The 25822-nt window shown below is 37.9% G+C and overlaps 2 protein-coding genes across 2 annotated transcripts in view; one reads left to right on the forward strand and one right to left on the reverse strand.

The window, feature by feature from the left end:
• SLC3A2 (solute carrier family 3 member 2) overlaps positions 1-25822 on the forward strand; it is a 311934-nt gene that overhangs the window by 271207 nt on the left and 14905 nt on the right. The gene's annotated exons all lie outside the window — the stretch shown is intronic.
• SART1 (spliceosome associated factor 1, recruiter of U4/U6.U5 tri-snRNP) overlaps positions 25666-25822 on the reverse strand; it is a 7995-nt gene continuing 7838 nt past the window's right edge. Inside the window, exon 14 of the mRNA XM_075740381.1 lies at positions 25666-25737. Within this exon, the coding sequence (XP_075596496.1) occupies positions 25666-25737 (72 nt within the window). The remainder of the gene's footprint in view (positions 25738-25822) is intronic.

Below are 25822 nucleotides of genomic sequence, written 5' to 3' on the forward strand. Positions count from 1 at the left end.
AGACACTAAAGGGTCTTAGTTATATTTGGATACAGGAGCCATTAAAGCGTGCAGAAAAAAGACATCATTTCTAAAATGTTTCAAGTGGAAGAAAAAAACAGTCTCAAAATTGAGATTAATAGATTATGCATTAGGGGACTTCATTTCAGTTCTTGAATTAATGCATTTTCCTCTGCATCACTGGGATCTCTCTACAGATGAGGAATTATTAAACAGCAGCTGGTCAGAGGTAATGGAAGTGTTAAACATTCTGCTGAACAGTCTAAAATAAGCCCATAATAATCATAATGTAGGGGGAGGACTCCTTATGTATAGTCATGGCATTTATTTTTTAAAATGATAGTGCTAGAAGTAGCCCATGTTATAAATTACTCTGAGGCTAAATCTTAAATAGCTCATTTAGATGCTTAGTAAAAACAAATTTAAATTAGTATTAAAAATTCCAAAAAGAAACAAATTTTCATTTTCAATAATCTGTTGAGATATTCTTTTCCTTACCTACTTTTACATTAGTCTTCACCAAAAAGCTGAAATCTCATTGTTGTATGCAACTTCAAATTTGTTTAGTTAACTAGAAGGACATAATAATTTCATACATTTTAGAAGCACTGATTTAGAAGCTGGAGAATCCATTTCTTACTATCAAATGACTATCAGTTACTATTTGGTTGAAAAGTGTAATTCAATTTAAAACCCCCTGTGTTAATAGTTATAGAGCACTAGCTGTACACAGTAAATTATGGAGCTGGTCGGAACTGTGCTCTCCATCTAAAACTAAATGCTTCATTGAAGATTGACTCTATTTGTTGCCATTAGTGAAATGAACCACTCTTTAACATGTCCTACATGATTTTTTAATTTTTAGTGTAATCCAGTTATTGAGAAATATTTCACCAGAACATGTAAAAGACAGTTCTCTGGCACCATACCCACTACAGTCCAGTCAGTTTTACTCTTTTCCTCTGTAATTTTTATCCATCTTGCTAAAATATGTACAGATCAGTTTTAAGATGGAATATGAAAGTAAAGCTTTCAAATGGTACAAAACTGATGTAATGTCAAATACAATACAGTCCTCATACTTCCTGATCTAGTGAGTATAACCAAGTGGTACAGGTAGGGCTTTCACATGTTTTACTCATCCCAAAATTCGTTGCTAGGTCTCTGGAGCAAATGTCAGCCCTCAAGTTTCACAGCAGCTTGCTGTGATTTATATCGCAAACTCCACTGGTACAGATTGGGTTCAGAACTGGCAAAATCAACGTTATTATTCGACTCGCCACTAGATCCTTTCATCTAGGAGCTCCTTGGAAATGAGAAAAGATGCAGTCCAATCCGCAAAGTATTCTGTTTGAAATGAGAGACAACTTTTTTAAAACTCTAGCATATCTGATTCTCTTAGTGATAGAGAAAGGTGAAAGGTTACTCTTGAAGCATGGGAATATCGTATTGTAATTAACCAACAGGGTATGTAATACAGTTTAAAAATGTAAAAGAATGGGAAAAGAGTAAGAAAGAGGACCTCCTTTTTTTGTTTATCATGAAAACATATCTGCTGTTTGCCATAGGCTTCCTTTTTTTAGTCCTGTTTCACAATGGATTGATGGTATTTTAAGCTGTGTGTATTGCCCCTTTATTAGCACATGACAACTAGATCTTGGTGCTAAAGTTACTGGTCACAACATTGACTAAGAAGAAATCACAAAGCTACTGAAGTAAAGCTTTTTTAAAACAAACACTGAAAATCCACAGCTCTCATTTTTAAAATAACAGAGTTAATATTACTCAGCTTTAAAAAAAAATCTTTGCAGGACCCTCTGTTTCATACTACATTTCCTAGTTTCTATATTAGTCATTCTTTGCAATTTCCACGATCCACACGGGTAATCAAGCAAAGTCCCTTTTCAGCCGATACTTCAGACATAGTCTTTTTCAAGTCTCGTGAAGGGAATTAGTCCATGGAATTTATCAGATGTAGCATGCAACCTGTCACTGTCACACTGCTTACAAAAAAAACCCGAACAGAAAATGGCTAATTTATGAAGTTTGTAATGCTTCCACAAACTATCTGACTTTGTTCCAAACTATCTCATTCTGGAGAGTTTTCTGCATATGTTATCAAAGTAAAGGTCTGAAAGAAAGCTGAATGTCCTATAGCATTTGACAGATAGCACATCCCACTCATCTGCGTCCCAAGAGGCAGGAGGACGAAAGGAGCAAGAGAAGAGACATTGCCAAACCATCCACTCCCATCTGATGATTGAAGACTTTGCTCTCAGTACTGCCTTCCCAGACCCCAAGTACTTTTCATTCTGCTTATTCCATTCCTATAAACTATTGTGCCAAATAGGTTCCTCATCTATGGTATAGGGAGATGGAAATCAAAGCATTTTTTTACTATGCTTGGTAGCAGTTTTACTCAGAAACATTTAAGCCTGCAAAGCCTACAATGTTTCTGAACCATAACCTTAATAGCATTTTCACTCTATAGCTGCAGACAGATCTTGCTGAAAATTAAAAGGTGCATAAAAACAAAAAGGAAAGGAAAACACATATATCAAAACAACAAGACATCAACCTAGGACTTGTCCTGTCTACTGCCCTAAATTAACTACAGCATCTTTCCTTTTGAGTAGGTGCCAGTGTTTGACAAGCCCACAGTGAGGTATAGAGCTTAAGAACTGAAGCAGAGTACTCAAGTCACACAGAATAGAGATCAGATTTCTATAAGATGCGGCCAGTTAAGAGAAATTAATTAAGAGCTTGCTTTTGGCAGGCTAGTATCTTTTAAATATATATTCCTGTTTTGATGTCTATTTGAGTTTGAATTATACTCTAACCTGATTGGGACAAACGCAGTGCTACACCATACCCTTTAATACTCAGTAGGAACTAAAGGCACTTGTGGAATGCAGCAGCGTGCTGGGAACCTCTCTATCAATAGCTCAAAGTTAAGCAAACTGCCTGTATAAGTGGAAGTCCTTTCCCTTTGCATCTGAAAGGCAAAGAAGTTTAACTAAGAATACAGTTACCTCCAGTCAAAAGGAAATCTTTTTATTTTTATGCTAAGTAGTGCAGCATTCGTGACTCTGGTAGATTATGTTAGAAAAAACAAAATAGTCAGACCTTACCACGGCCAGTAAGCACTTTGTCACACTATTTTTGGTTAGCTACTGAACTGAATGTTACAAGTTGGGTGTAATATGAGGAAGTTAAGGAAATGCTGTACTGAGAAGGACTTGATGAGTTTCTAAAGAAAAAATAAAAAAGTGGGATTAGCCTGAAAAAAATATTTGCACTATATAAATGATTCAGAGTCCTATCCTTACTGCTTTAAAGTCTTCATCCTAATCAAAGAGTTGTCTTGTAAAATGTTCATACACCTGTGCTCTCAGATCTCATTGATTCTCAGTAAGAAATTTTCATCTCTGAAAAGAAAATTTTGGTATTTTGCAAATTGTTAGTATTTTCAAAGTTTTTGTCTTATCCACGTATCCCAAGCCTATACTGGCTTACCCAATTGCTTGTGTGGGGTATTAATTGCAGTTTATAAGGTAGGTTGTTACAGAACTTATGTTGGAGGTCAAATTCTATTTAGGTCTTCTAAACCGTCAAGCTTCTTCAGAGCCTGGGTCAAATCCTTGAGTAAAAAACACTCTTACATTGACATTTTGTGATCTGAGTATGTACACGGGTGTTAAAAAACTTCTACATAAAGAAGTAAAAGATCTGTGCTTAATTTAATTTTTGCTTCCATTTTCAACAAAAGACACGCATGCAGTGAAAGACACTTGGAACCTCTGTCAAATATTGCAACAAATGGTTAATTACCTCAGGTAAGAAAACATCGTATGTATTATTACTACTCTGTGTTAAAAGATCACTGCATTTTTAACTTTCTGACTCCTGCTTGTACTGGCTTGTCTCTCTTTTGCCAATGGTGATTACATGCTCTGTTCATTTGAAGTGCAACCCACAGTACACCTTACAAGCTACAGAAGGCTAGGGCATATCACTCGTTTTTCCACTATCAGCATTAAGTACTATTTGTGCTTTATATAGTAAGAACTTTCAATCACATACTAAACTAAACAATCAAAGAGTAACACAAGTCAGTCTATTTTATAGGCCCAGTTTTGCACTTGCAGCAGATTACACAGATGCTCCATTCACATTTTACCTAACAGCTAATTGCTAGCAGAAAGCTGAGGGCACAATTCTGATTTGAATCACAAATTTTGTCAGCTTGTATTATCAGCCCTTCGCTTTTTTTTTATTAATGCCAAAAAAAAAAAAAAAAGAGAACCTTATTCTTATATTCCTCATGTCCATTACTACATTTTAGTTGCCTTTTATGTAAGCCATTTTATGTACAGAACTTACTGTAAGCAGAATACAACTATTTCATAGATAACTTGTTGTGGTGCATGCTTTGTACTATGATCTAATGCGAGCCATGCATTCCTAATCCTGTGTCAATGATTAAACCAAGTCCTTTTTCTCTGCAATTTTTTCCATGATGCTAAGCTTCCTGTTGTCAGTTGTGTTACTTCCCTGCAAGAATATTTATACAATTGGGCAAACAAATGGAGAAGCTGCTACATTGCTAGCCAAGATTCACAACAGTACTTCAGTGGGCCCCCAAGCATAATTTCAAAGTGTTTCTCCCACCTATAGATAGCTCTGAAATTAATTTTCTGGACTGATATAGTTACATTGCATGGATTTGCTCACCATATGCACAATCATGCTTCTTGATGAAAAATGGCATATGTTAGCTATGTAATCAATAAGGAGCTGTATGGATCCCAAGGGATAAGGAAACTGTAGCATTTGATTTGACTGAGCCATACATTCATCACCGTTAAGATATGTTTGTCCTGCCAGTTTAAAGTTGCTTCTCCACTTAAAGCCAAAACACAGTCCCCGGCTATAGCTAGGCTTTTCAAAGAAGAGATTTAACAGACGTACCCTAGTTTCGGGAAACCAGCAACAGAACTCGGGGAACTACACTTTCATTCATAACAGGTAACAGTTAACTGGCCTCTGGGCGTCTCATTGAAGAAACAGAGTTTTGGTCAGTAACACTGTACTATCCAGTAGCTGAAGTTGCTGCAATTTATTGTGTCCTGCAAAGCCCTGGAAAAGCCTGATAATTATTTAAACTGCCTGTGACCTGTCTTTGCCAAGCTCCCCTTGTCCTCTAATTCCTGCCAGACTTAGCTGACTTGCTAATGAAGAGAAAAATATGTCCATACATCTGTCAGACCTATTTCCACATTTAGAGGCTCCCAATTACCTTTTGGTGCTTCCTACCAGGTTTGAAATCTTAGACATGGTCTATACACACCATGTTTTTATGAACTGCTACTGTACTTGGAATTTCTTTCCCTCAGGTATAATTAAGCTCCTGCCATGGTCAGTAATCTCAGCATACACAAGCTCAGTCATATACTCTGTTGTCCAAAATAGCTCAGCCCACAGAATGTGGTTTCTATCTGAGTAAAATGCAATTACATAGCTATAACTATCCATGCTGTTGTTAGAGTAGGCAACAAACTACTTCAGCTATTACTAACGTGAGTGTAAGCAAGACCTTGAGAAAATAAGAAGAGTCTTCCTGAGCCTGAAAAATTAATTTGAGCATTAACACAGATATCCATCTACATAAATGGAGTACTGAAATGGTCAGTTTCTGATTATAATTTCAAAACTGATTTCTTCTCTTTGGAGAGTGATCGTCTTAGAGGGTGGAGGTGAGGGAAAAGGAAGAGGTCTGTATTTCATTGGAATGTAACCTTTCTAAAAAAAAAAAAAAATCAAGATTATCTTGACCCTCTTCTGCTTACTCACTGTTCAAGCCATAGCAAGTGGATTTTAAGAAGAGTGCATCGTTTCACTGTGCCCAGAGCAAAGTAGCCAAAAGGCCAGGCTCTTTAGACAGACCTTTAAAAATTAATATTTTTGATAATATAATTTTAACAGGTAAAAATATAATCTTTCTTTTTTAATGACTAGATCTGATTTGAGCATTCAAAGGGAATAGGCGTTAAGAATCTGTCACTTACAAGGAATTAAAACAACAGGTAAAATATATTCATGATTATATCTCATGTAAATGGTTATGTCTAAAATTTCAGCTTCTTTTTCTTTTTTTCTACCAGAAAAAAAACCCAACCAACTATTATTTGAAATTTAAGCACAGCAAGTTGAGACAAAGCACATGGGAATGAGTACCCAGATTCAGATTTCTGTGGCACTTACAAAGCAGCTCAGTACCCTCTCCATCAGGCTGTGACCTCCCAGGCTGTCACTGGGCCACAGATTTTGAGTTGTTAATCACCAAGGTACCAGAAGTTAACCTATATGTGCTAAATCAGGAGGACAGTCTTCCTAAGCTTACCGTATACTGAAGAGAGAAAAACAGGCACTTTCAGAAAACGATTCACATATTCCAGAAGGTGCAAAAACTTGCCTGCTTTTGACAGAACAGGGAGTTTAAATTTTTTTCCCATCTGAGAATTAAGCAGAGTGAATGACCTTTCCAGCCCAGCTTCCTTCTTCAACAACAAAGAACCATAAGATAAGACTTAGTAATAATTATTATCAGTGACAGCTTACAAATGAAGTGCAAGAGAAACAGATTCAAACCCCTTCACCAGCTACTCCTTGACTATTCTGTAATGGGTGCTCTTCTTTTTCTTTTCCTTACTGTGAAACAAGAGAACCATCCTGGCTGTGGAACACCCTCAGAACCAAAGTCTTGGTGAATTGAAATTGTTAAATTTCTACAAAATGTCTTGATAAACAAACATTAGGCAACAATATTTTTTTTTTTGTCCACAAGAGTGGAAAATTAATTTGAACAAAGAAAACCTATCACACAAGCACAATTAAGGCTGAAATTCACCCTAGCATTATACAGCACATGATGCTAATGATAGCTTTAAGATGGTTTTTACTGTGAAATAAGGAAAACAGTATCTGTGTTTATGTCATACACCATGAGGCATAAGACAGCATTGATTAAATTAATGACTTTGATTCCCTTTGAAATGGATTTTCTTTCTAAAAACACAGGTGTACAGACATTCCTTGGGCCTTAACTTAATCAGTACTTGCTCTGAAGATCTCTGAATGGTAACCAGGGGTATTGGTAATTAAGCAAATCAAAGCGATACCTTAATTTACGTATTCATAATAAATAGAAGAAGAGTAAATGTAAGATATGAACTATTAAGAAACCCCTCTCTATGCCCTCTTGCCCAGCACCACATTCCTATTATCTAGGTTCTACATAAATTTTCAACATTTTACAGGTAAGCAATTAAAGTGTAGTGTACATTACGCATATATAAATGCAGAGACAAGCTGTATATTTTTCTGTAAACTGAAAATACCCTTTCACTGAGGACTGGGAGTGGTAACACCCTTTTATTGACGTCAGTAAAAAGGGAAAGTTAAATCATTAACAGACGTTAAAAATCAATTTGGCTACTTCTGGCAGGTGAAGTCAGATATTTTATTATAAAAATGATGAATCTTTTGGCTCTTTCTTTCAATAAATTGATTTTATGAAATAAGGAGTGATAAGGGAGTTTTATGAAGTATAAACAGTATATATTATAAATAATAACACATGGCCCTAGAGCAAATGCTCTTGTGATTGATCACAGCAGCAGAATCCCTTGAGTAGCTTACAGCATAGTCACATTGGGATCATCTATTGTACGATCCATATGTTAACTAGATAACTGCCTAGTGTGGAAAATTTATAAAGTTAAGGCTAATGAAACCAGTTTTGTTTGCTAGATTTATTTCTCACTGCAGAGATGATGTAAATGGATAGCAGCACATGGCATGTCTTCAAGGGAGCAAAACCTACCTAATTCAGTGATATAACTCTTTAAAAGCAAAGACTAGTTTTGATTTCACCTTCAGAATATAATCAGGAGAAATAAAATACAAGCCTGAAAGCACTCACACTTTGCCTGCACCTGCCAGTTCACAGTTATATCAGCACCGTTCCCAGAAGTGAATACCACCACATTTCAGAGCAAAGGGACACAGTCATTAACACCAGACAATACAGATTCAAAACCACACAAATGAGCGAATGGGCTCAACAAGAGTTACTGTTCTGGGCTCCCAAAACAGCTTGTGCAGCCCATGTAATTCAAGCAATGATGCAAAAGCACAATGCCAGATGCCCATATGGAAATGCCAATAAAAAACAAACTTAGAGGACCCTCCCAACTATCACAGCGGCTATTTCCACGCAAACCTGTTATGGGAGCAACCTGGTTCCAACTCCCTGTGGCTGAGTCAGCACTTTGTTTTCACTTTTCAACAGTGAGTTTATGGATCTTGACTCTGCTGACATTTGTTTCAGAAAGGAAAAGGAAAACTGGTCCATAAAGTTCCCAACGGCTGAAAAGCAAAACCAGGAATGCTTGTGAGAAAATTGAAAGCAGACTGCTGGGTGGACTCGACTGCCAAGGGATCTTGGAGCTGGTAGCCCCCCACCCCTCCCCCACCAGGTGTTACTACAGAAATTACTCTAAACGTAACTTGCTACTAACTCACTAGTAGCTCACAGGTAATTAGGCCTAAGAAAACAGGAAGAAAGTGGCAGTTTGGTATGCTAGTACAATGACAGCATGACCACCTTGTTAACCTTCCTCAACCATGATAAATAAGACTGCCTATCATCACATAAGAAGAAATTGTTCATTTAAATGGTTAGAGATCTCCAGACATACCTTATGCAGCAAGGATCACCTGTTTCCATACACAAAATAGTGAAATAAGTTATTCTCAAATAGGCAATCTATGCTCCATTAATGGACAAACTGTGAGTTTTGGATGGAGGAAACTGTTTTTTTCCTTTTCATATTTTAGCACTTTACTATTTTCTTTTATAATCTTTCCAGTTGTGCTGGTGCCAAATATGTTATGAGGTAATGTTTGCCCCAGACAAGTCTTCAATTCCAGTCATCTGTCAAAGGGAAAAGTCAAATTATGGTGCTGCTTCCACACCTGGTCTTTGAAAAAATCCATTGTACTGTATCTTTATGACCACTGACGAATGAATTATCGTTTGCTTGCATTGGAAAAGCAATGGAGGAGATCTCATTGAAAAGCCTTCTATTCATCTTTGTCAAGAGATGGACTTGAACACCAACGTGAAGATATTAAAATAGCTCTTCTTCACTATTTTATCTATGCCAAAGGCATTCATCATCAAGCTATCTTGTGATTCACTGAATTCTCCACAAATACATGGAAAGAATTTACATGTGGTCAGCTGACAACACCACACCTCTCACACCCCTCCTTATGTTCAGCTGGATAGTGACTTTCAACTGCTGTCTGGTAGTTTTTAACCATAATTCCTTCCTTCTGCCAACATGTCCTCTATCTATTTGCATTGGACAAATAATTCTATTTTCGTTCTATTTTGTATTTAGACAGCTTTTAGTTCATATGAGGATCAGGAGGGCCTTTCGGATTCTTCAAAAATGTAGTCCAGAACATGGGTAGAACAAATTCAGGAAAATCTAGTATTACAAGAACTATCATATCCACCATTATTTTAGCAGCCCTATCTTTTTGGGAATATAAGATATGTGAAAAATAAATAGCCTTGATACAGCTCTTTATAGATTGTCTCTGTAATGACCTGAAGACGAAAATATCTGAATCACATATTGTTACTGCCAGACTGATTAAAAGCACTGTTTACCAGTTTTCAAATAAACCTGTACTTCCTTAGTCCATAAGTCTTCCAAAAGAGTGACTGCTGGCCACCATATTATTAATTAGTATTAAAATGAGCACTTTTACAGTGTTAGACAACTTTGATACTTTGAAATTACAATTTAGTTTAACATTTTTAAATGGCAAATTAATTATATCATTTTTCCCCAGCTAGAGGCAAGAAAACATAAGTTGTATCTAAAAATTATAAAGAAAAATGCTTATTAGCTTTTATAACCAAGTTTTATTTTGCATATCCTTCAGTATCAAGCTATTTTTGATAGAAAAAACAGGGTTAGCTCTGTCTAAGTTTGCACATCAGATATACAAATTTACATAAAACAGATTCTTAAGACTCACTCTGTCCTTATCTGACTTTGTAATCATACACATACATATAAATATAAATTTACATATATATACCTATATATGCACATTCCTTTAAAGTATGTGGTTATGAGGGGTGTGCAGGTTTTTTTATTTATTTTACCTGAAAAAGGCAACTGTGCTGAATTCTGAACCAGTAAGATCATGGAACGTGCTGTACATGCTGCTCGGGAACTGAACGTACCCGCCATACCATACATGGTGATTTTGGCATGGTGGCTCAGTCAGCTCTTAGAAAAGCAAAGGCTAATGGTTGTTGCTCCCAGCTAACATTCCAATAAATAGAAAAATCTTTTCACAAAAAATGAATCTAAGTATGCTCAAAGCATTAAAGAAAAACTAAAAAATGCAAATAATAAAATCCTACAGTGGTTATATTCACTCCAGGTCTGATCTAGCCTACTTCTGTTCAAATTATTCAGTGCTCTTCAATTTCATGCGGAACAGTGTCAGCTAAAAACAGAAGAGTAATTCTGCAGCACTGGATTCAAAAGTCTCAATTTCCTTGAATGAAGTGATGATCTTACTAAATATTTTTATCTTCTAGACCATCTGATCTAAGCAGTGTTCCTATACAATACAGGATGGTTCCCAAGCAGAAGTAACATGTGCAAACCTGCTTTTCTGCTTTCCCACCTACTTAAAATGGCATCACATACCTTACAGAGTCAAAATATGCATCTTTGGCTAATTGCCCGCATTCTGGAATGTGTGCTTCATTAATTCTATCGAATTTATCCCTTTGTGGTTAAATTTATCTCCTGCTGATACAGACCGTCATACAAATGGCACTACAGAATTCCTTGTATGCTCACATACCTAATGGATTGGCAATCACCATGTGGTTTTTAGTCACATGTGGCTTATTGCACTCTTGCAGTGCAATTCACATGAGCAGCAGCAGACCTTCACTAACGTGGGGGCTGCTATATAACTCTAATTCCCAGATAGAGAGGAAGGGTCTGCAAAGAAACCCCAGGATCCAGCAGGCTCCCAGTCCTAGCATTGTGCCAGGACAGGGTCCCTGAGGAGTCACATGCTCCCTTGCCTGAGTTCACCAAGCTGTCTGGGATGTGTTTGTAGCTCACAGCTACAAGAAGAATTTACCATACAACCCTGAGTTGGTGAGGCTGCCACTTCCATCTCCCAGTTCAAATAGCCTTACTGTACAACAAAAACCATCTTTTGTACCATGTCAAAATGTTGTGCCTTCAGTGTAAGGGATAGATAGTGATGGTTTTGAGCACCAATGCTATTACTATATAATTAAAAGTAATTTTGAGTCAATATGTCAGTATCTTACATAGCTAACTTTTAGATTTCAACACAAGTCACTGTCTAGCTACAGATTCTTTGGGTAAAATTCTATGACATAGATGAAGCGTAAGATAAGATAATAAAAAACAGTGTGGTTCCTAATTACAGAGTCCCATTTTCGTTATATGTATTGTCTACAGGAGCATGTTAAGTTCTGACTGGTATTAATATTATTTTCATTTATTTTGCCTCAGACACGGAAAAACACCCCACAAAAACCCACGAGTCACACAGTACATTTTGCCTATAATTTTTTGTCTCTCTTGTTTTCTGTCCCTCTAGATTTTCTGTGTTTATGGCTCACTTACATGTCATTCTACTGTACCTATTCTGCTCTACTATCACATTTGCAAATCACTGCTCCTTTCATATACAGGCATATATTGATGCTTCCCTCACTACTGCTTGCATGCTGGTGACATTGATCCACAACGCACTTCTTTTTCCTCTTCTAGTCACAGGACTTCAAAGATAGACAATCCACCACCTTCTAATTTTTAGGTCTCCAGAGCAGGACACTGTATATAAAAACAAAAAAACCAAAACAAATCTCTGCTAAACTGTTCTGTGAAATTGTGCCAGTGCACGTGCAGGATTTGGGGTGAGGGTGGGGATGGTAAGAACAGGAAAAAACGTCAGCAGAGAAAATAATGTGAACATGACAGAGTTAATAATTTAATTATTAACTTCCTTTTAATTCAACAGTGCCTATGCATTATTGCATTAAAATGCCACTGAATTCATGCCTGAAAAAAATCAAGGATTAAATGTGGTTCTTAGCTCTTCAGTGCCAGTTAATTTATTCCAGGTTATGATTATTAATCCAGTTGTCTTTAGATATTTTGTATTTTCTCGCTGCTAACATAGTGAGAAAACACTGAAATCCCTGAACAGCACTGTGACAGTTACTGATGAAGAGGACAAAGTATTTTTCCAAATATAAATTCATGCACTGGCAACTTGCTTTGATTAGACAACAAAAGTTTAATGGAAGACTCAAAAAGGATTAATTTTCTGTTAATACCTTTTTTTAGTCATGTTTCTTTCTATTGAACAGAATACAGCTACAGAGAACACAGATCTAATTATTGAAACCATTCTAAAGAAAGTGAAAAAGACTGATTAACAGGATTAATCACAGTGTGAAATTTTATTACCACACTAATCAAGACAGGCAGTTTGGAGAGCCCATAACAATGGTAATACAAAAGCTGATAATGAATTATGTACAAAAAGCAATTACCTGACAGCGAGAAGAGACCCACTTGGGAGTACTTTTTTTTTCTAGGGCTATGAGAACAGCTCTGGATAGAATCATGTGTGTCACTAATTTCACATAAGAGGCCAATTTCAGAAAGCTCCATAGTATGCTTACCACACACATACAACCAAATGCCGCTGAGAATGATGGTTAGACACATCTCTTTTGTATAAAGTATCTAAGGTCACAAATCAGTGCATTTCACGAGGAAGGGGAAAATCGAACACATCATTGGCACTGCTACAACAAAGAATTTGTTCAATAAAACTTCCCAGATGATCTTGAGGAAAGCACGGGGATGCTGACCTAAAAATCTGGCAAGTGGTTTAAGAGTGAGCAAAATGACACAACCAAGCACCAGGGAAGTTTCTCAAGTAAACAGCAACACTTGCACATGCAGCTCAACATCCTTAGAGCCATGGCAAACATCCAGTGCTTCAGAGGAATGTGGGTGGGGGAAGAGGGGAAGGGAGAAACAAAAAATCTGCATCGGGAGAGGATGTAAATAATTCTTCCAAGATTCTGGAGATAACTAACATGTCACCCTGTTATTCAAGGTTAAGAAGGAACAAAGTCCTGTTTCTGTTATCACTGGTTTTGTATAAATAATATCATTAAATCCTTGTATTAAACTTTGCTTTCCACAAGACATGGTATGTTATTGTGGGGGCAACTCTTTATTTTTGCTGGTAGACTTGAAGAGGTAGGAGAGGACAAAGAGAGAGAAACATGAGAAAAGTCATGTATCCATACAAAATACAATGGTTATAGCAATTTAGTGAAAATAAGCTACTGCCAACATTAAACCAATCACATTTATTTATTTATTTAGTAATTTAATGGATGAACTGTTAGCCAAGAGAAGTCCAAGTCTAAAGGCTGCTTCAGAACAAATAAATGTTCAGTTAAAGTCTTGTTAAAAATAGGAAATACCTACCCAAAAAGATTAAGGAACGCCAGAAGGAGTTTTTTAAGTGTTTATCATAATGAAGTTCTGGTTACCTTCTCAGTTAATTTTTTCTGTCCATAGTCTCCTCTAAACCCTTTTCCAATGTGCAATGTATTATTGCATATAACTATTCAAAACATTTCCAGTGAGATTCCTGTGCCTGCTCGTGAATGTTGCTAGAGGAATTCATTAAGTGAAAATCCAGGGTCATCCTCTATTTTGTTTTCATAACTTCCTCTGAACCATCTCATTTCTCATTTTTAGAATTTTCTCTTTCTTGGAAATGAAACGGTATTTTCCAAAGCACTCTGGTCTGAAGATAACCTTGCTCTATCCCTGGTTTTACAGGCATTTATAATTGGTAGTGGTATGACAAAAATCATGGCATAGTGTGAAGAAGACGCCACGTGTAAGGAAACTGTTTCAAAGCAGTACATACTCTAATCAGGAAATGGTATAGAATAACTTTTGTTTGCTTTCTTTGTTCGCATAGTGCTCAAATACAAAAGAACAATGCTGTTTCAGTTTTGTTATGTAGTTTACCACTGCAGTTAAGAATAATAAACACATACTACCTATGTTCATTTAATCCTGTGAATTATCTAAACAAGCTTTCCAAAGGCTAATCTAGTCTACTTGTTGCTACTGAAGACAAACACAATCTCAAATTTCATATTGTTTGACTACCTTGTACTTCGTTATTTAAAAATACTTTCAAATTAATTGTCTACAAATCCATACTTCTTTCTTTTGTAACTCAGTGACTTTTATTCTTGCATCCAGTAACCCACAGCAAATGCGCTGTAAACTGTCAGCTTTCAATGCCCTGCAGTGATTTCCTGCTTTCCAGATTGTTAAGTAGTTGAAAGACCTGTTCCTTCAGCTCAACTATGAGAAAATTAAAGGAGATTTTCTACCAATTGTTGACCTCAGTAAGACCAGTGACATGCTCATTTAAACCAATCCGACATAACTGAAAACGAACAGTTCCAAACACTTACTGAGTGAGGCTCCATAGATGGCTTGCCCCTCTTTATATTAAAAAACAAAACAAAACAAAAAAAAAAAACACCAAACCAACAAAACATAACAAACCAAACAAAAAATAACCTTGACATGAACAAATTTCTTGCTATACTCCTCAGTGACATGAAACCAGCTGAAGTGATTTGAAGCTATAATCCCGGTAATTTCATCCTCTCCCCACTGCTAAAGGGGAGAATCCTTAGAATTTCTGAACCTAACAATCTGTGATTCCTAGGAAACAAGTCATACTGAGAACATAAGGGCAAGACTACCTCTGAAACACTGGGAAAAAAATCTCTAGTTAAGTTCCTAGCTTCAAAAGTTCTTCAGATCTCTCTTGCTAACTCTTTTACAACTTTGAAAATTTAGCATCAAGTGAAGAAGCTGCTATTAAACATGAACAAAACAAAAAATTTTTTCAAAATTTGACAATTTTACAATCCACCCTTTTAGACTAAAGGCAGAAAAAACCAGGTCTTACCAATGACTTGGAAAGTATATCCAAGTTGCCACATGTCCATATACTCCTTCTAGTCATTCTAGCATACATTGAAAATCATTTGAGATGTCTTAACTTTTAAAATCCAGTATAAGTTATTTGTCCTTCTCAGAGTTACAAGTATACATCCTAGAGCTTTTAAGAAACTAGGAATCCTTGGATCCTTAGGATTTAGATTTTAGATTAAGTGGGAAAACTTTTGTCAGGCTGAATTAAGTCCCATATTGTCTTCATCTCATAGAACCATTTATATCTTTCTAACTTAGGCCATTTTGCAAATCCAGTATTTCATCTGGGAATTTTGGAATATTTAGAAAGAGTCAACAGAAGCAAAAGCCCTATAAAACAAACTAAATATGAACGGCATGTGGTACTTCCAAAGTACTCCTAAAAAGGAAAAAAAGAAAAAAAAATCCTCCAACTTTGTTAAAATAGGATGTAGTAGACAAAAGTAATAGCTATTAATGATATTTTGGCTTTAGGATATTTGATGTTCTCTGCTTTTTATGCAATAAAGAATCTATTCTAAATTCTGGGTTCATGATAGATGCCACTGTTCAGACAAACACTGCCTACTGCAAGAGCTGCAACTGTCCCAAAAACTCATGTTTGAGAAATGAAGTACAGCTGTCAAGTTCAATATCCCTACTGTTAGTTTTGCTTACTATAAGATTTCTGTATTGCAAAGACAATCAGCTCGACACATACACCAATATGCAGAATTGTAGATGGAATCTTTCATAAAGGTGATGTCTCCAGAGGAAAGAATGTATTGTCAGTTCTTTGGCTTGTCTCCTGTGTTTCAGCAATGCTACAAAGTGTTGACAAAAACATTAAAGCGTAGTATTAAAAGAGAAGTTTCTTCCTAATTCTGTTTCACAAATTGCTTTCCAGACCATGATTTTACGCCGTATTACAGACAAATTTATCAGCAGCTGTAATCCTGGAAAAGGCTGGATATCACGACTAAAACAGGGATAGTGAGGGAAAGAGCACTGAGGAGGAGTTTGAAGGATATGTGCTCATGACTGATTCTTTACACAATGCAGACTTTGGGGAGGAGACGTGTAATCTTGTTATTACAAGTAAGAAAAATGCTCCCAGCAGATACTAAGTTGAACTTCAGAGCTGATGTGCAAAAATCTAACTTTAAAGATCATTTTCAGGTGTTAATCCTGTAATCCAAAAACATTCATCTAGCAAGAATGCAGCTAGCAAAGATTCTGCCATTAAAGCCAGTGGTTTTCACAGTTGTTATTTAAATTGCAATGTTTTCTCAAGAACTATGCAATGCAAAGAACTAGGATGTGTTTTGCTGTGCACTGCCTAAAGAACATACATCTTCCTGCTTTGAAACCAACCAAAAGTATAAAAGGGACAAGAAAAATATAAATTCTCATCTCTGTTTTACAGTTGGAAAACTTGTATAAAGAGTGTAAAATATAGGGTATTTAAGAGATGTTAGAAATTTCAGACTTCAGCTTGATCCTGTGGCAGGATCTATGAACAAAATATCACTCTCTGAATGCAGAGTTGTATGGAGGCAGGAAGAAAAGTCTGGAGGTAAAAGGTGGTTAAGAGGCTCCAGTTCACAGCCCAAAGGAAAACACTAGTAAGATGCAGGTCCAACATCTTCCTTGCATTCTCATGTTTCTCCATTCACCAGGGTTTAGGGGATATGCAAAACACAAGCAGCATTCGTTTTTCTTCTCATGCTGTCAAAAGGCTTTCCCCCTCCTGACACAGAAATGGGACATACACAGAATGTTGTCTTGTTCATCAGACAGATAAACATTTGAAGTTGAGGATAAAATCTTAAATGTGATATAAGAGTTTATGAAAACAAAACAAAAAATTCCTGCCTCTTTTCTTTGAGATGTAAATACACATACTCTATTCCTTTTCCCTTACATTATTTTCTTCTTTGAGGGTAACACTAACCCATTTCCTCTTTTCAGCCACATTCCACTTGTTTTGGTACTTGTATCCTTTTCTAAATAGTCCATATCAACCCTGTCTCCTTGTTGCAGGATGTAACACTCAAAGAAGTGAAACTTTGCCTGCTATCCTATTGGCCTAAAACCAACACAGAGTGCAAGTGACTATCTCTTCTCATCCCCCCCAAAAAATCAAACCACCAGTTCAAATGGAAAATTCAGTTTTCCCCTACTACACAAGATACATAACTGTGTGTGCCTCACTCCATTCTCATTGTTGAATGGGCACACCCACAAAACATTGAACTCTGGTCTTTCAAGAAAAATTTTAAATAGACAATTTAGTAACATATCTATACAATAGAGGGGGAATTTTCCCTTAATTTGGAAACTTACAGACCTGTTTGTTTCTGATACAGCAGCCAGTAGGTCTATTCTGTAGCTTGACTGTGCAACAGCTATATCAAAATTTTATTAGTCCATTTTTATTACATACTTATTGTTATTCAAAATACATTGTCCATATTTCAGCAACATTGTCAGTAAGTATAATAATTTTAAAATTTGGTGCTGTCTTTGCTGTTAACTCTTAAATTTTATTTAAAAATAAGTAGGCACCTCTATGCTGCAGGACAACTTTGTTTCTAGGAGGAAAAATAAGAAATTAATTTCATCTGCTCCCTCACAATTGATTAAAGGAAAAAAACATCCAAATTACATCAACAGTTTGGGATTCTTGCCTCCCCAGGTAATTGCTTGCATAAGCATCCTCTTATTACATCTTTTTTAATAAGGGAGAAATAATGGCCGAGAAGCTGTACACCACCTGAAAGAAGCAGCTTTGTTTGAAACACTGGCAGTACCATCCTCCCTTGGTCTCTCCAGCTCTTCATAACATTGCATAATCACTGACACTTCTGTGATAGTCTTTCAAATGCCAGCGTGCCCTTCAGAAATGTCTTTTATATCTAACAACAAAAGAATTTAAAAAGGAAGGACATTTCATTTTCAATATGCTTTATATATGTTCCTTCTCCTAACCCTCTTTTTCCTCAAGTAGGTGAAGTATAATCACCATAAGATAATCACAGCCTAGCCAAAGGACGTGGAGGCTTTGTGCTGAAGCTGCCAGTGAATTCAGGCCTCTGTTACCTGAGCTTTAATGGGTAAATAACCAGGACTTTATGTCTTCCTCTCTATATTAGTCTGCAGATTGTATTCAGCATTTTAATTTCATGTAAGTGTCATTCCTTCCTTCTCAGATCACACATTGTCATTTTTTTGATATATCTACTGTTTTATTTTAGTGGACCATTTCCTGGGGTAACTCTGAACCAGTCAGAGAAATGTAAATTTATACTAATGAATGACTTAGAACAGGGCATATAGACTTCAAAGCAAAGTGATAACCTAGAGTGGATTAACATCCTTTGAATAAACATTGACTGCAATGAAGACAAAATCAGCAATAAATATACCTACTATAAAATATGGTTGTAGTAGATAATAGATGTTATCACAAATAGATATGCCATCTGTAAAACTTGGAGTCCCAAAGAGTGAGTAGGAATCCACTATGTACAAAACCACAAATATGCCTTGTAAAAAACAGATGGAGAGAAGTAGCATACATTGAAATGCACTTTTATACATACTATACTCCTATACACCTATACACCCAAACAGTCAGAGAACAAACCTGTAACAGGACAATCTACAGGATATATCACTTCATAAGTAATCTATTAACACATACCTGATATATCCATAGCTGATTTCAATTTACATCTTATCATATCTGACTTGGCAAAACCTATTTACCCTTAATCAGGAAGCAAACTGGTTTCATAAGGTGCTCATGTTATACCATTACTTGAGATCACTTGAAAATAACTTGAGAAAGAAAAGCAGATATCCTGTACAAACCAAAAAGTAGATGAAAGGAACATGTCAAATCCTTAAAAATCAGTTCAGAAATTCAAAGATGTCTTCAACTACAATTCTCTCAGCTTCTTTAAAAAAATATTGAAACAAAACTAACAAAAAAACCCAAAACCAAACTTGTAGCAAAATCTACATATATACTGCACTATTGCATTCATACAGGTGAAAAGGGAAAATGTTTCTCTCTTCTACTTTCATATTTTCACTGATGATGAACCACTTGCAGTGATATTTTCAGAAATATTTTTCAAGTCTGATGTGCAGAATTGAGCTGCAGTAAGATGTGTCAGCAGTAGCACTCTTCTCGTGGCTGATTCTACTTGCTTCAACATATATTGCTTCCTTCCTAACAAAAAAAAATTCCTTCAAACAACATACTGAATTAATCACACTAGACTCTTAGAGCATGCACAAAAATTTTTAATCCTCCCTTTCCACGAGCCGTTCTGAAACACATATCCTAGACCCAGTGATGTCTGGTCAGCTCTGTCTGCTGCTAAACCCCACACCAGTATCTTCCATCCAGTGCAACACCATCCCCCTGTCTCCACTTACATCTGGAAAAAGCTTATGAATCAGATTAGCCCAGTTACCTCCATTTTTGCTAGACCTCATTGCAGCTTGAGGCCTGGCACGACCAGGGCACCTGGGCAACAGAGCAGTAAAGAAACAGGCACATGTGGTCTCAAATCACCCCTTGCCTGAACTCTCAAATGTTTTTTCATCAGATCAATTGATGAAATCAGCTCTTCCTGACCCACTTACCAGAGACCAGACTAGATACCCAGCCTAGACTTAACCTTGGTAAATCAGCCTAGGTCAGCTCATTATTTGCATTCAATATCTTCCCACTTGGACCTTTTTTTTTTTTTTTTTTAAATCTAGTCCTTCAAAATTTACTTAGTTAAGTAAGTTTACTAAGTGGAGTTAGAGTTCTTGGGCAATTTTCAGTTTTACTTAACTTATAATTTCAAACACATATTTTTATTCTACACTTTACAGAAGAAAAACTAAACCAAATTAAAGCAGTGATTCATTACAAAGCCTCTGTTGGCTCTAATTGCCCTCTTATTACCATCATGCAGTTTCCTTGGGAGCCAGGAAATCTTACAAATCTGTTCACTTTTCAAGTATTGCTATTGCTCTATTGTGGGTCACAAATGTTGTACAAACTTCTATATGGAGCATTAGTGTTTTCTCTTTGATTTTATCAAAGGAGGCTTTGAATAAACTTTGGATAACTTTTTATTTTATTTAGCATTTGCTTCTCTGAAATTGAAGGATTTGAATCTGTGTCTTCTAGAGGTTATTCTTCCTTTCTGTAGAGACAATAATTGTAAGGAGCCGTGAAAAACCTACTTGTTTTTCTTGTGTTCACAGGATACAGCAATTCATTACCTATGTTCATGTATTGCTGCATCTACAGAATATTCAACAGTGTTCAACCATGTATCTGGCCCAGAGTATCTGGGTCTGCATGTTCAGAACCCATTCATCCATATGAATGTGTTGGTTTTTTCTTTTGGATATTTAATTCTGAATTGATTGATTATTTTTCCATTCTAAAAACCAATTCTATTTTCACAGGTGTATTTTTTAAAGTAGTGGGAGTATCAACTGCCAGTCAACATCACTCTTGCACATAAAAACTTGAACAAAGTTACATTTGACAGGATGCAATGCTATGTTATGTTAAATGATCTTCTCTCCATAAAAATCTAGGCTAAATCATAATAAAAGGTAAAAAAATCAGGTAACTGTGGAGGACCTACAATAGTAAACTTGGGTGTTTATAGCTGGGTAAAACTCACTGACTGAAGATATAATTGCCTTACTGTGTTGGTTTTGCATGGCAAGGTTTTGGTAGCGGGGGGCTACAGGGGTGGCTTCTGTGAGAAGCTGCTAGAAGCTTCCCCTGTGTCTGACAGAGCCAATGCCAGCCGGCTCCTAGACGGACCCACCGCTGGCCAAGGCCAAGCCAATCAGCGCCTCTGTGATAACATATTTAAGAAAAACAGTTAGAGAGCGCTTTTGCAGCTAGAGAGAGGAGTGAGAAGATGTAAGAACATCTGCAGAGACCAAGGTCAGTGCAGAAGGAGGGGGAGGAGGTGCTCCAGGCGCCGGAGCAAGATTCCCCTGCAGCCCGTGGTGAAGACCATGGTGAAGCAGGCTGTCCCCCTGCAGCCCATGGAGGGAGGATGAGGGGGTGTAGAGATTCCACCTGCAGTCCGTGGAGGACCCCACGCCGGAGCAGGTGGAGGCACCTGAAGGAGGCTGTGACCCTGTGGGAAGCCCGTGCTGGAGCAAGCTCCTGGCAGGACCTGTGGATCCGTGGAGAGAGGAGCCCATGCCAGGGCAGGTTTGCTGGCAGGACTTGTGACCCCGTGGGGGACCCACGCTGGAGCAGTTTGCTCCTGAAGGTCTGCACCCCGTGGAGGAGACTCACGTTGGAGAAGGTCGTGAAGGACTGTCTCCCATGAGAGGGACCCCACGCTGGAGCGGGGGAACGATGAGTCTTCCCCCTGAGGATGAAGAAGCGGCAGAAACACCGCGTGAGGAACTGACCGTAACCCCCACTCCCCGTCCCCCTGTGCCGCTGGGGGGGGCGGAGGTTGAAGCCGGGAGTGAAGTTGAGCCCGGGAAGATGGGAGGGGTGGGGGGAGGTGTTTTTAAGACTTGGTTTTATTTATCATTCCTCTACTCTGTTTTGCTCGTGATGATAATTAGAGAATGATCTCTCCCTGTCCTTATCTCGACCCGTAAGTTTTGGTTTTTTTTTTTCATTGTACCTTTTCTCCCCTGTCTAATGAAGGAGGGCAGTGATAGAGCGGCTCTGGTGGGCACCTGGCCCTCAGCCAGGGTCAACCCACCACACTTACTCTATCACAATCTAACAAAAAGCAATCAAACATCTGATTCTAAGAACAGTCCTTCTCCAGCCCAGTGAACATATTTAAACTAATATCTTTGCTTACCTGCTTTGCTGTTTCCTGTTTTTCATGAATATTTGAAAATCCTGGATACTTTTACCATTTATATGTACAATTGTCCCTTTCTCTGAACTGCAGGAAACTGATTTCAAGTATGTATAGACATTTGGAAAATATCTATTCATGCACTTATAAGCCTGATGCAACAAATAATATTTATATATTCATATGCATTTTGCCAAACACTTAAAATTTTTCAACTCAAATTTTTTCAATGCATTTTAGATATTTAAAAATCTGTTTAACAGAATTTTTTGTGTGCTTCTCCATAAGCAAAAATTGTAATTGCACCTGATGCTCCATGTGAGTCAGAGTTATACTGGAGTATTAGGAGGGCAAAAGACAGCCACACCTCTTCCCCCGGCACTGGAAGGAACTGGATCACTTTTCCAAGCTGCTGAAGTCAAGACTCACCAGGGGATAAAAGCTAAGGAAAAAGCAAGTGACACCTGGCTGAAGGTTTTCTGCAATGTCTCACCTTTTCTACCAGGAAATAAAGCAATAACAGCACCCAGTGGAGGGGAAGGGGAACATTAGGACAAAGTAAGGGTTTTCTGTTCATTTTTTCTCCTATTATTAGGATGCCTGAGAGGCAGGGGAAAAGCCTGTCAGGTTTGCTTCCAGAACATGCATCCAAGCAGTTCATCCCATCCTAACAGGGTTTTACATTATTACGTTACCCACTGTCCTTATTACAATCCAACCTTCACAACTGAGGAAGTTGAAGCAAGTATTTGGAAACATTTTAGTCTGCTCTTTTCAATCTGGTTTGCATCCATCTACCACCTCCATCCAGGTTAGATCTAACCAATCCCATTTACTCAAGGAAAGGGAATACTGAGAAAGGAATATACGCTGCAGATATTTACATGGATGACAAACAATGGATTCCTTAGGTACAATCTGGGAGGCTCAATCTGCTTCTCTTTTCAGAATAGGACCAAACAGACAATATCTTCCTCGGGCAACTACCGAAATTCATGTAATACATTAGGACACAATGAAGTGTGTTGGGAGACGATTGTGGTTGCCTACATATAAGCAAAAATTCAGAGCACCTGTAACACCCTTTTCTAGCTAACACATTGTCTGGGAAGGAGACAGACAGGAACAACTGGGGTACCACTTATTTTGCTATTACCCTTACCCTTGAGAAATCAGGTGAGCTTTTCCCACACCAGGATTCAATACTGTGGGAGAACAGAGAATTTTGCCTCTTACAAGAGTGGAGAGGGTCAAAATCCAGGAAATTATCACACCAAATTAAATTACTGGTTCCCCTTGCCGCCCTTCTTATTTTTCCTTAACACATCCTAAAATTCCATGTGAATCCCCAGCAAGACTGTAATCTGAAGACACAGAAAGCATAAAAGATAAGTGTACAAAATACCTTGAATTCTTAATCTGTTACACATAATTTACATAAACAAACAAACAATAAGATACCACTCAGCAGGATTGAAAGCACTTCCTAAGGCATTTTCATTTGAGTTACCAATGATGAAGCAAAGTATAACAGGCTTCATTTCACAAGTAGTCACGGACAACATGAAGGATTAAATAGGCAGCTCCCATAGAATCATAGAATGGTTTGGCTTGGAAGAGACCTTGAAGATCCAACCCCCCTGCCATTGGCAGGGACACCCTCCACTAGACCAGGTTGCCCAAAGCCCCATCCAGCCTGGCCTTGAACCTGGGCGCAGGGAGGGGGCATCCACAGCTTCTCTGGGCAACCTGGTCCAGGGCCTCACCACCCTCACAGCAAAGAATTATTTCCTTATATCTAACGTAAATATATCCTCCTTCAGCTTAAGGCCATTACCCCTTGTCCTGTCACTCCATGCCTTTGTAAGCAGTCCCTCTCCAGCTTTTCTATAGGCCCCTGCAGGTATTGGAAGGTTGCTATAAGTTGTCTTTTCTTTTCTTCAGGCTGAACAACCCCAACTCTCTCAGCCTGTCCTCATAGGAGAGGTGCTCCAGCCCTCTGGTCATCTTTGTGGCCCTCTTCTGGACTTGCTCCAACAGCTCCATGTCTTTCTTGTACTGGGGACCCCAGAGCTGGATGCAGCACTCCAGGTGGGGACCCCAGAGCGGAGTACAGGGGCAGGATCACCTCCCTCGACCTGCTGGTCACACTGGTTTTGCTGCAGCCCAAGGCTTTCTGGGTTGCTAGTGCACATTGCCAGCTCTTATTCAGTTTTGCATCCACCAATACCCTCAAGTCCTTCTCCTCAGGGCTGCTCTCAATCCACTCATTGCCCAGCCTGTAGTTGTGGTTGGGATTGCCCTGAACCAGGTGCCGAACCTTGTACATGGCCTTGTTGACGTTCACACGGGCCCACCTCTCCAGCCTGTCAAGGTCTCTCTGGATGGAATCCCTTCCCTGCAGTGTGTCGACCACACCACACAGCTTGGTGTTGTCAGCCAACTTGCTGAGGGTGCACTTGATCCCACTAAGTCCCCGACAAAGACATTAAACAGTACTGGTCCCAGTACGGACACCAGAGGACACCACTTGTCACTGATCACCATCCAGACATCAAGCTGTTGACCACAACACTTTGAGAGCTACTATCCCCAATTCCTTATCCACCAAGTGGTCTACCCACTAAATCCATGTCTCTCCAGTTTAGAGACAAGGATGTCATGCGGGACAGTGTCAAATGCTTTGCACAAGTCCAGGTAGATGACATCAGTTGCTTTTCCCTTATCCACCAACGCTGTAACCCTGTCACAGAAGGCCATGAGTGCAAAACTTACAAGAGGAATGAAACATACAAACCTCAAATTTCAGCTAGATGATCACAGGGCCATCTTCATAACAGAGTACTAAATATAGGTATTTTGAAAATTATATTTCTGCAAAATTGCTTCCCCACATGTAATAGATCCCTATCTTTTTTTCTCTGGGACAGATTAAAGCCTTTCAGAGAGTAAAAGAAAACAAAATAAAGGCAAAAATATACCTTTCCATCCCTTCTTCTTTAACTGAAATTCATTCACTGGACGTTGGATGCAATTTGACCGCAGGAACACAAAAATCATCCTAAGGTTGGTTTCATAAGATACAAAAATATTTTAACTCCTACATTAATCCTAAGAACTCTCTTAAAAAAAGAAAACAAACAAAAAAAACCCCAAAAAACAAATGCAAAAAAACCCCCAAACCAATGAACCAACAAAGAAACCAAAAAATACAACAGTAGCTAGGCCAGTAAGTAGCTATGCCAGTAGTACTTTTGTACTTGTACTTTTATTAACCACTGGGGTCAGATAATCATATCTGCTGCGATCTTAAAATGGTCATTACATGATGAAATATTTTTGGATCATATGGATTGCTGACTAACAATCTACTTAACTATGTTGGTTCTTTTTCTAAAGAAGTTGATGAACTATTGCATTTTATCATATTATATGCCCACAGTGACCCTGCAATGTGTCACCCTTCTTCTACAGCTATGGTGACTGTTTCAGAATATGTTCTATTATAGTTAAAATCCCATAAGGATATTACAGGAGCCTGACAGGGCTCTAAATATACTTTTATAAAAAGTCTGGGTGAGCAGCATTATACTTAGCCTTCTTCCATGTTTTCATCTTGGCTTGAATTTGTAAGGAGGCTTAGGAAGATCTAAGCTCTCAGGTTCACAAAGCCAGAATCTGTTCTGCACAAAAGCAGACACAGATCACACTGAAACTCTGCATAGAACTATCTAAAAGTCAAACCAATGTTTCATCTGGAAACAGACC

This window comes from Balearica regulorum, chromosome Z (assembly GCF_011004875.1).
Source record: "Balearica regulorum gibbericeps isolate bBalReg1 chromosome Z, bBalReg1.pri, whole genome shotgun sequence".
Lineage (NCBI taxonomy): Eukaryota > Metazoa > Chordata > Aves > Gruiformes > Gruidae > Balearica > Balearica regulorum.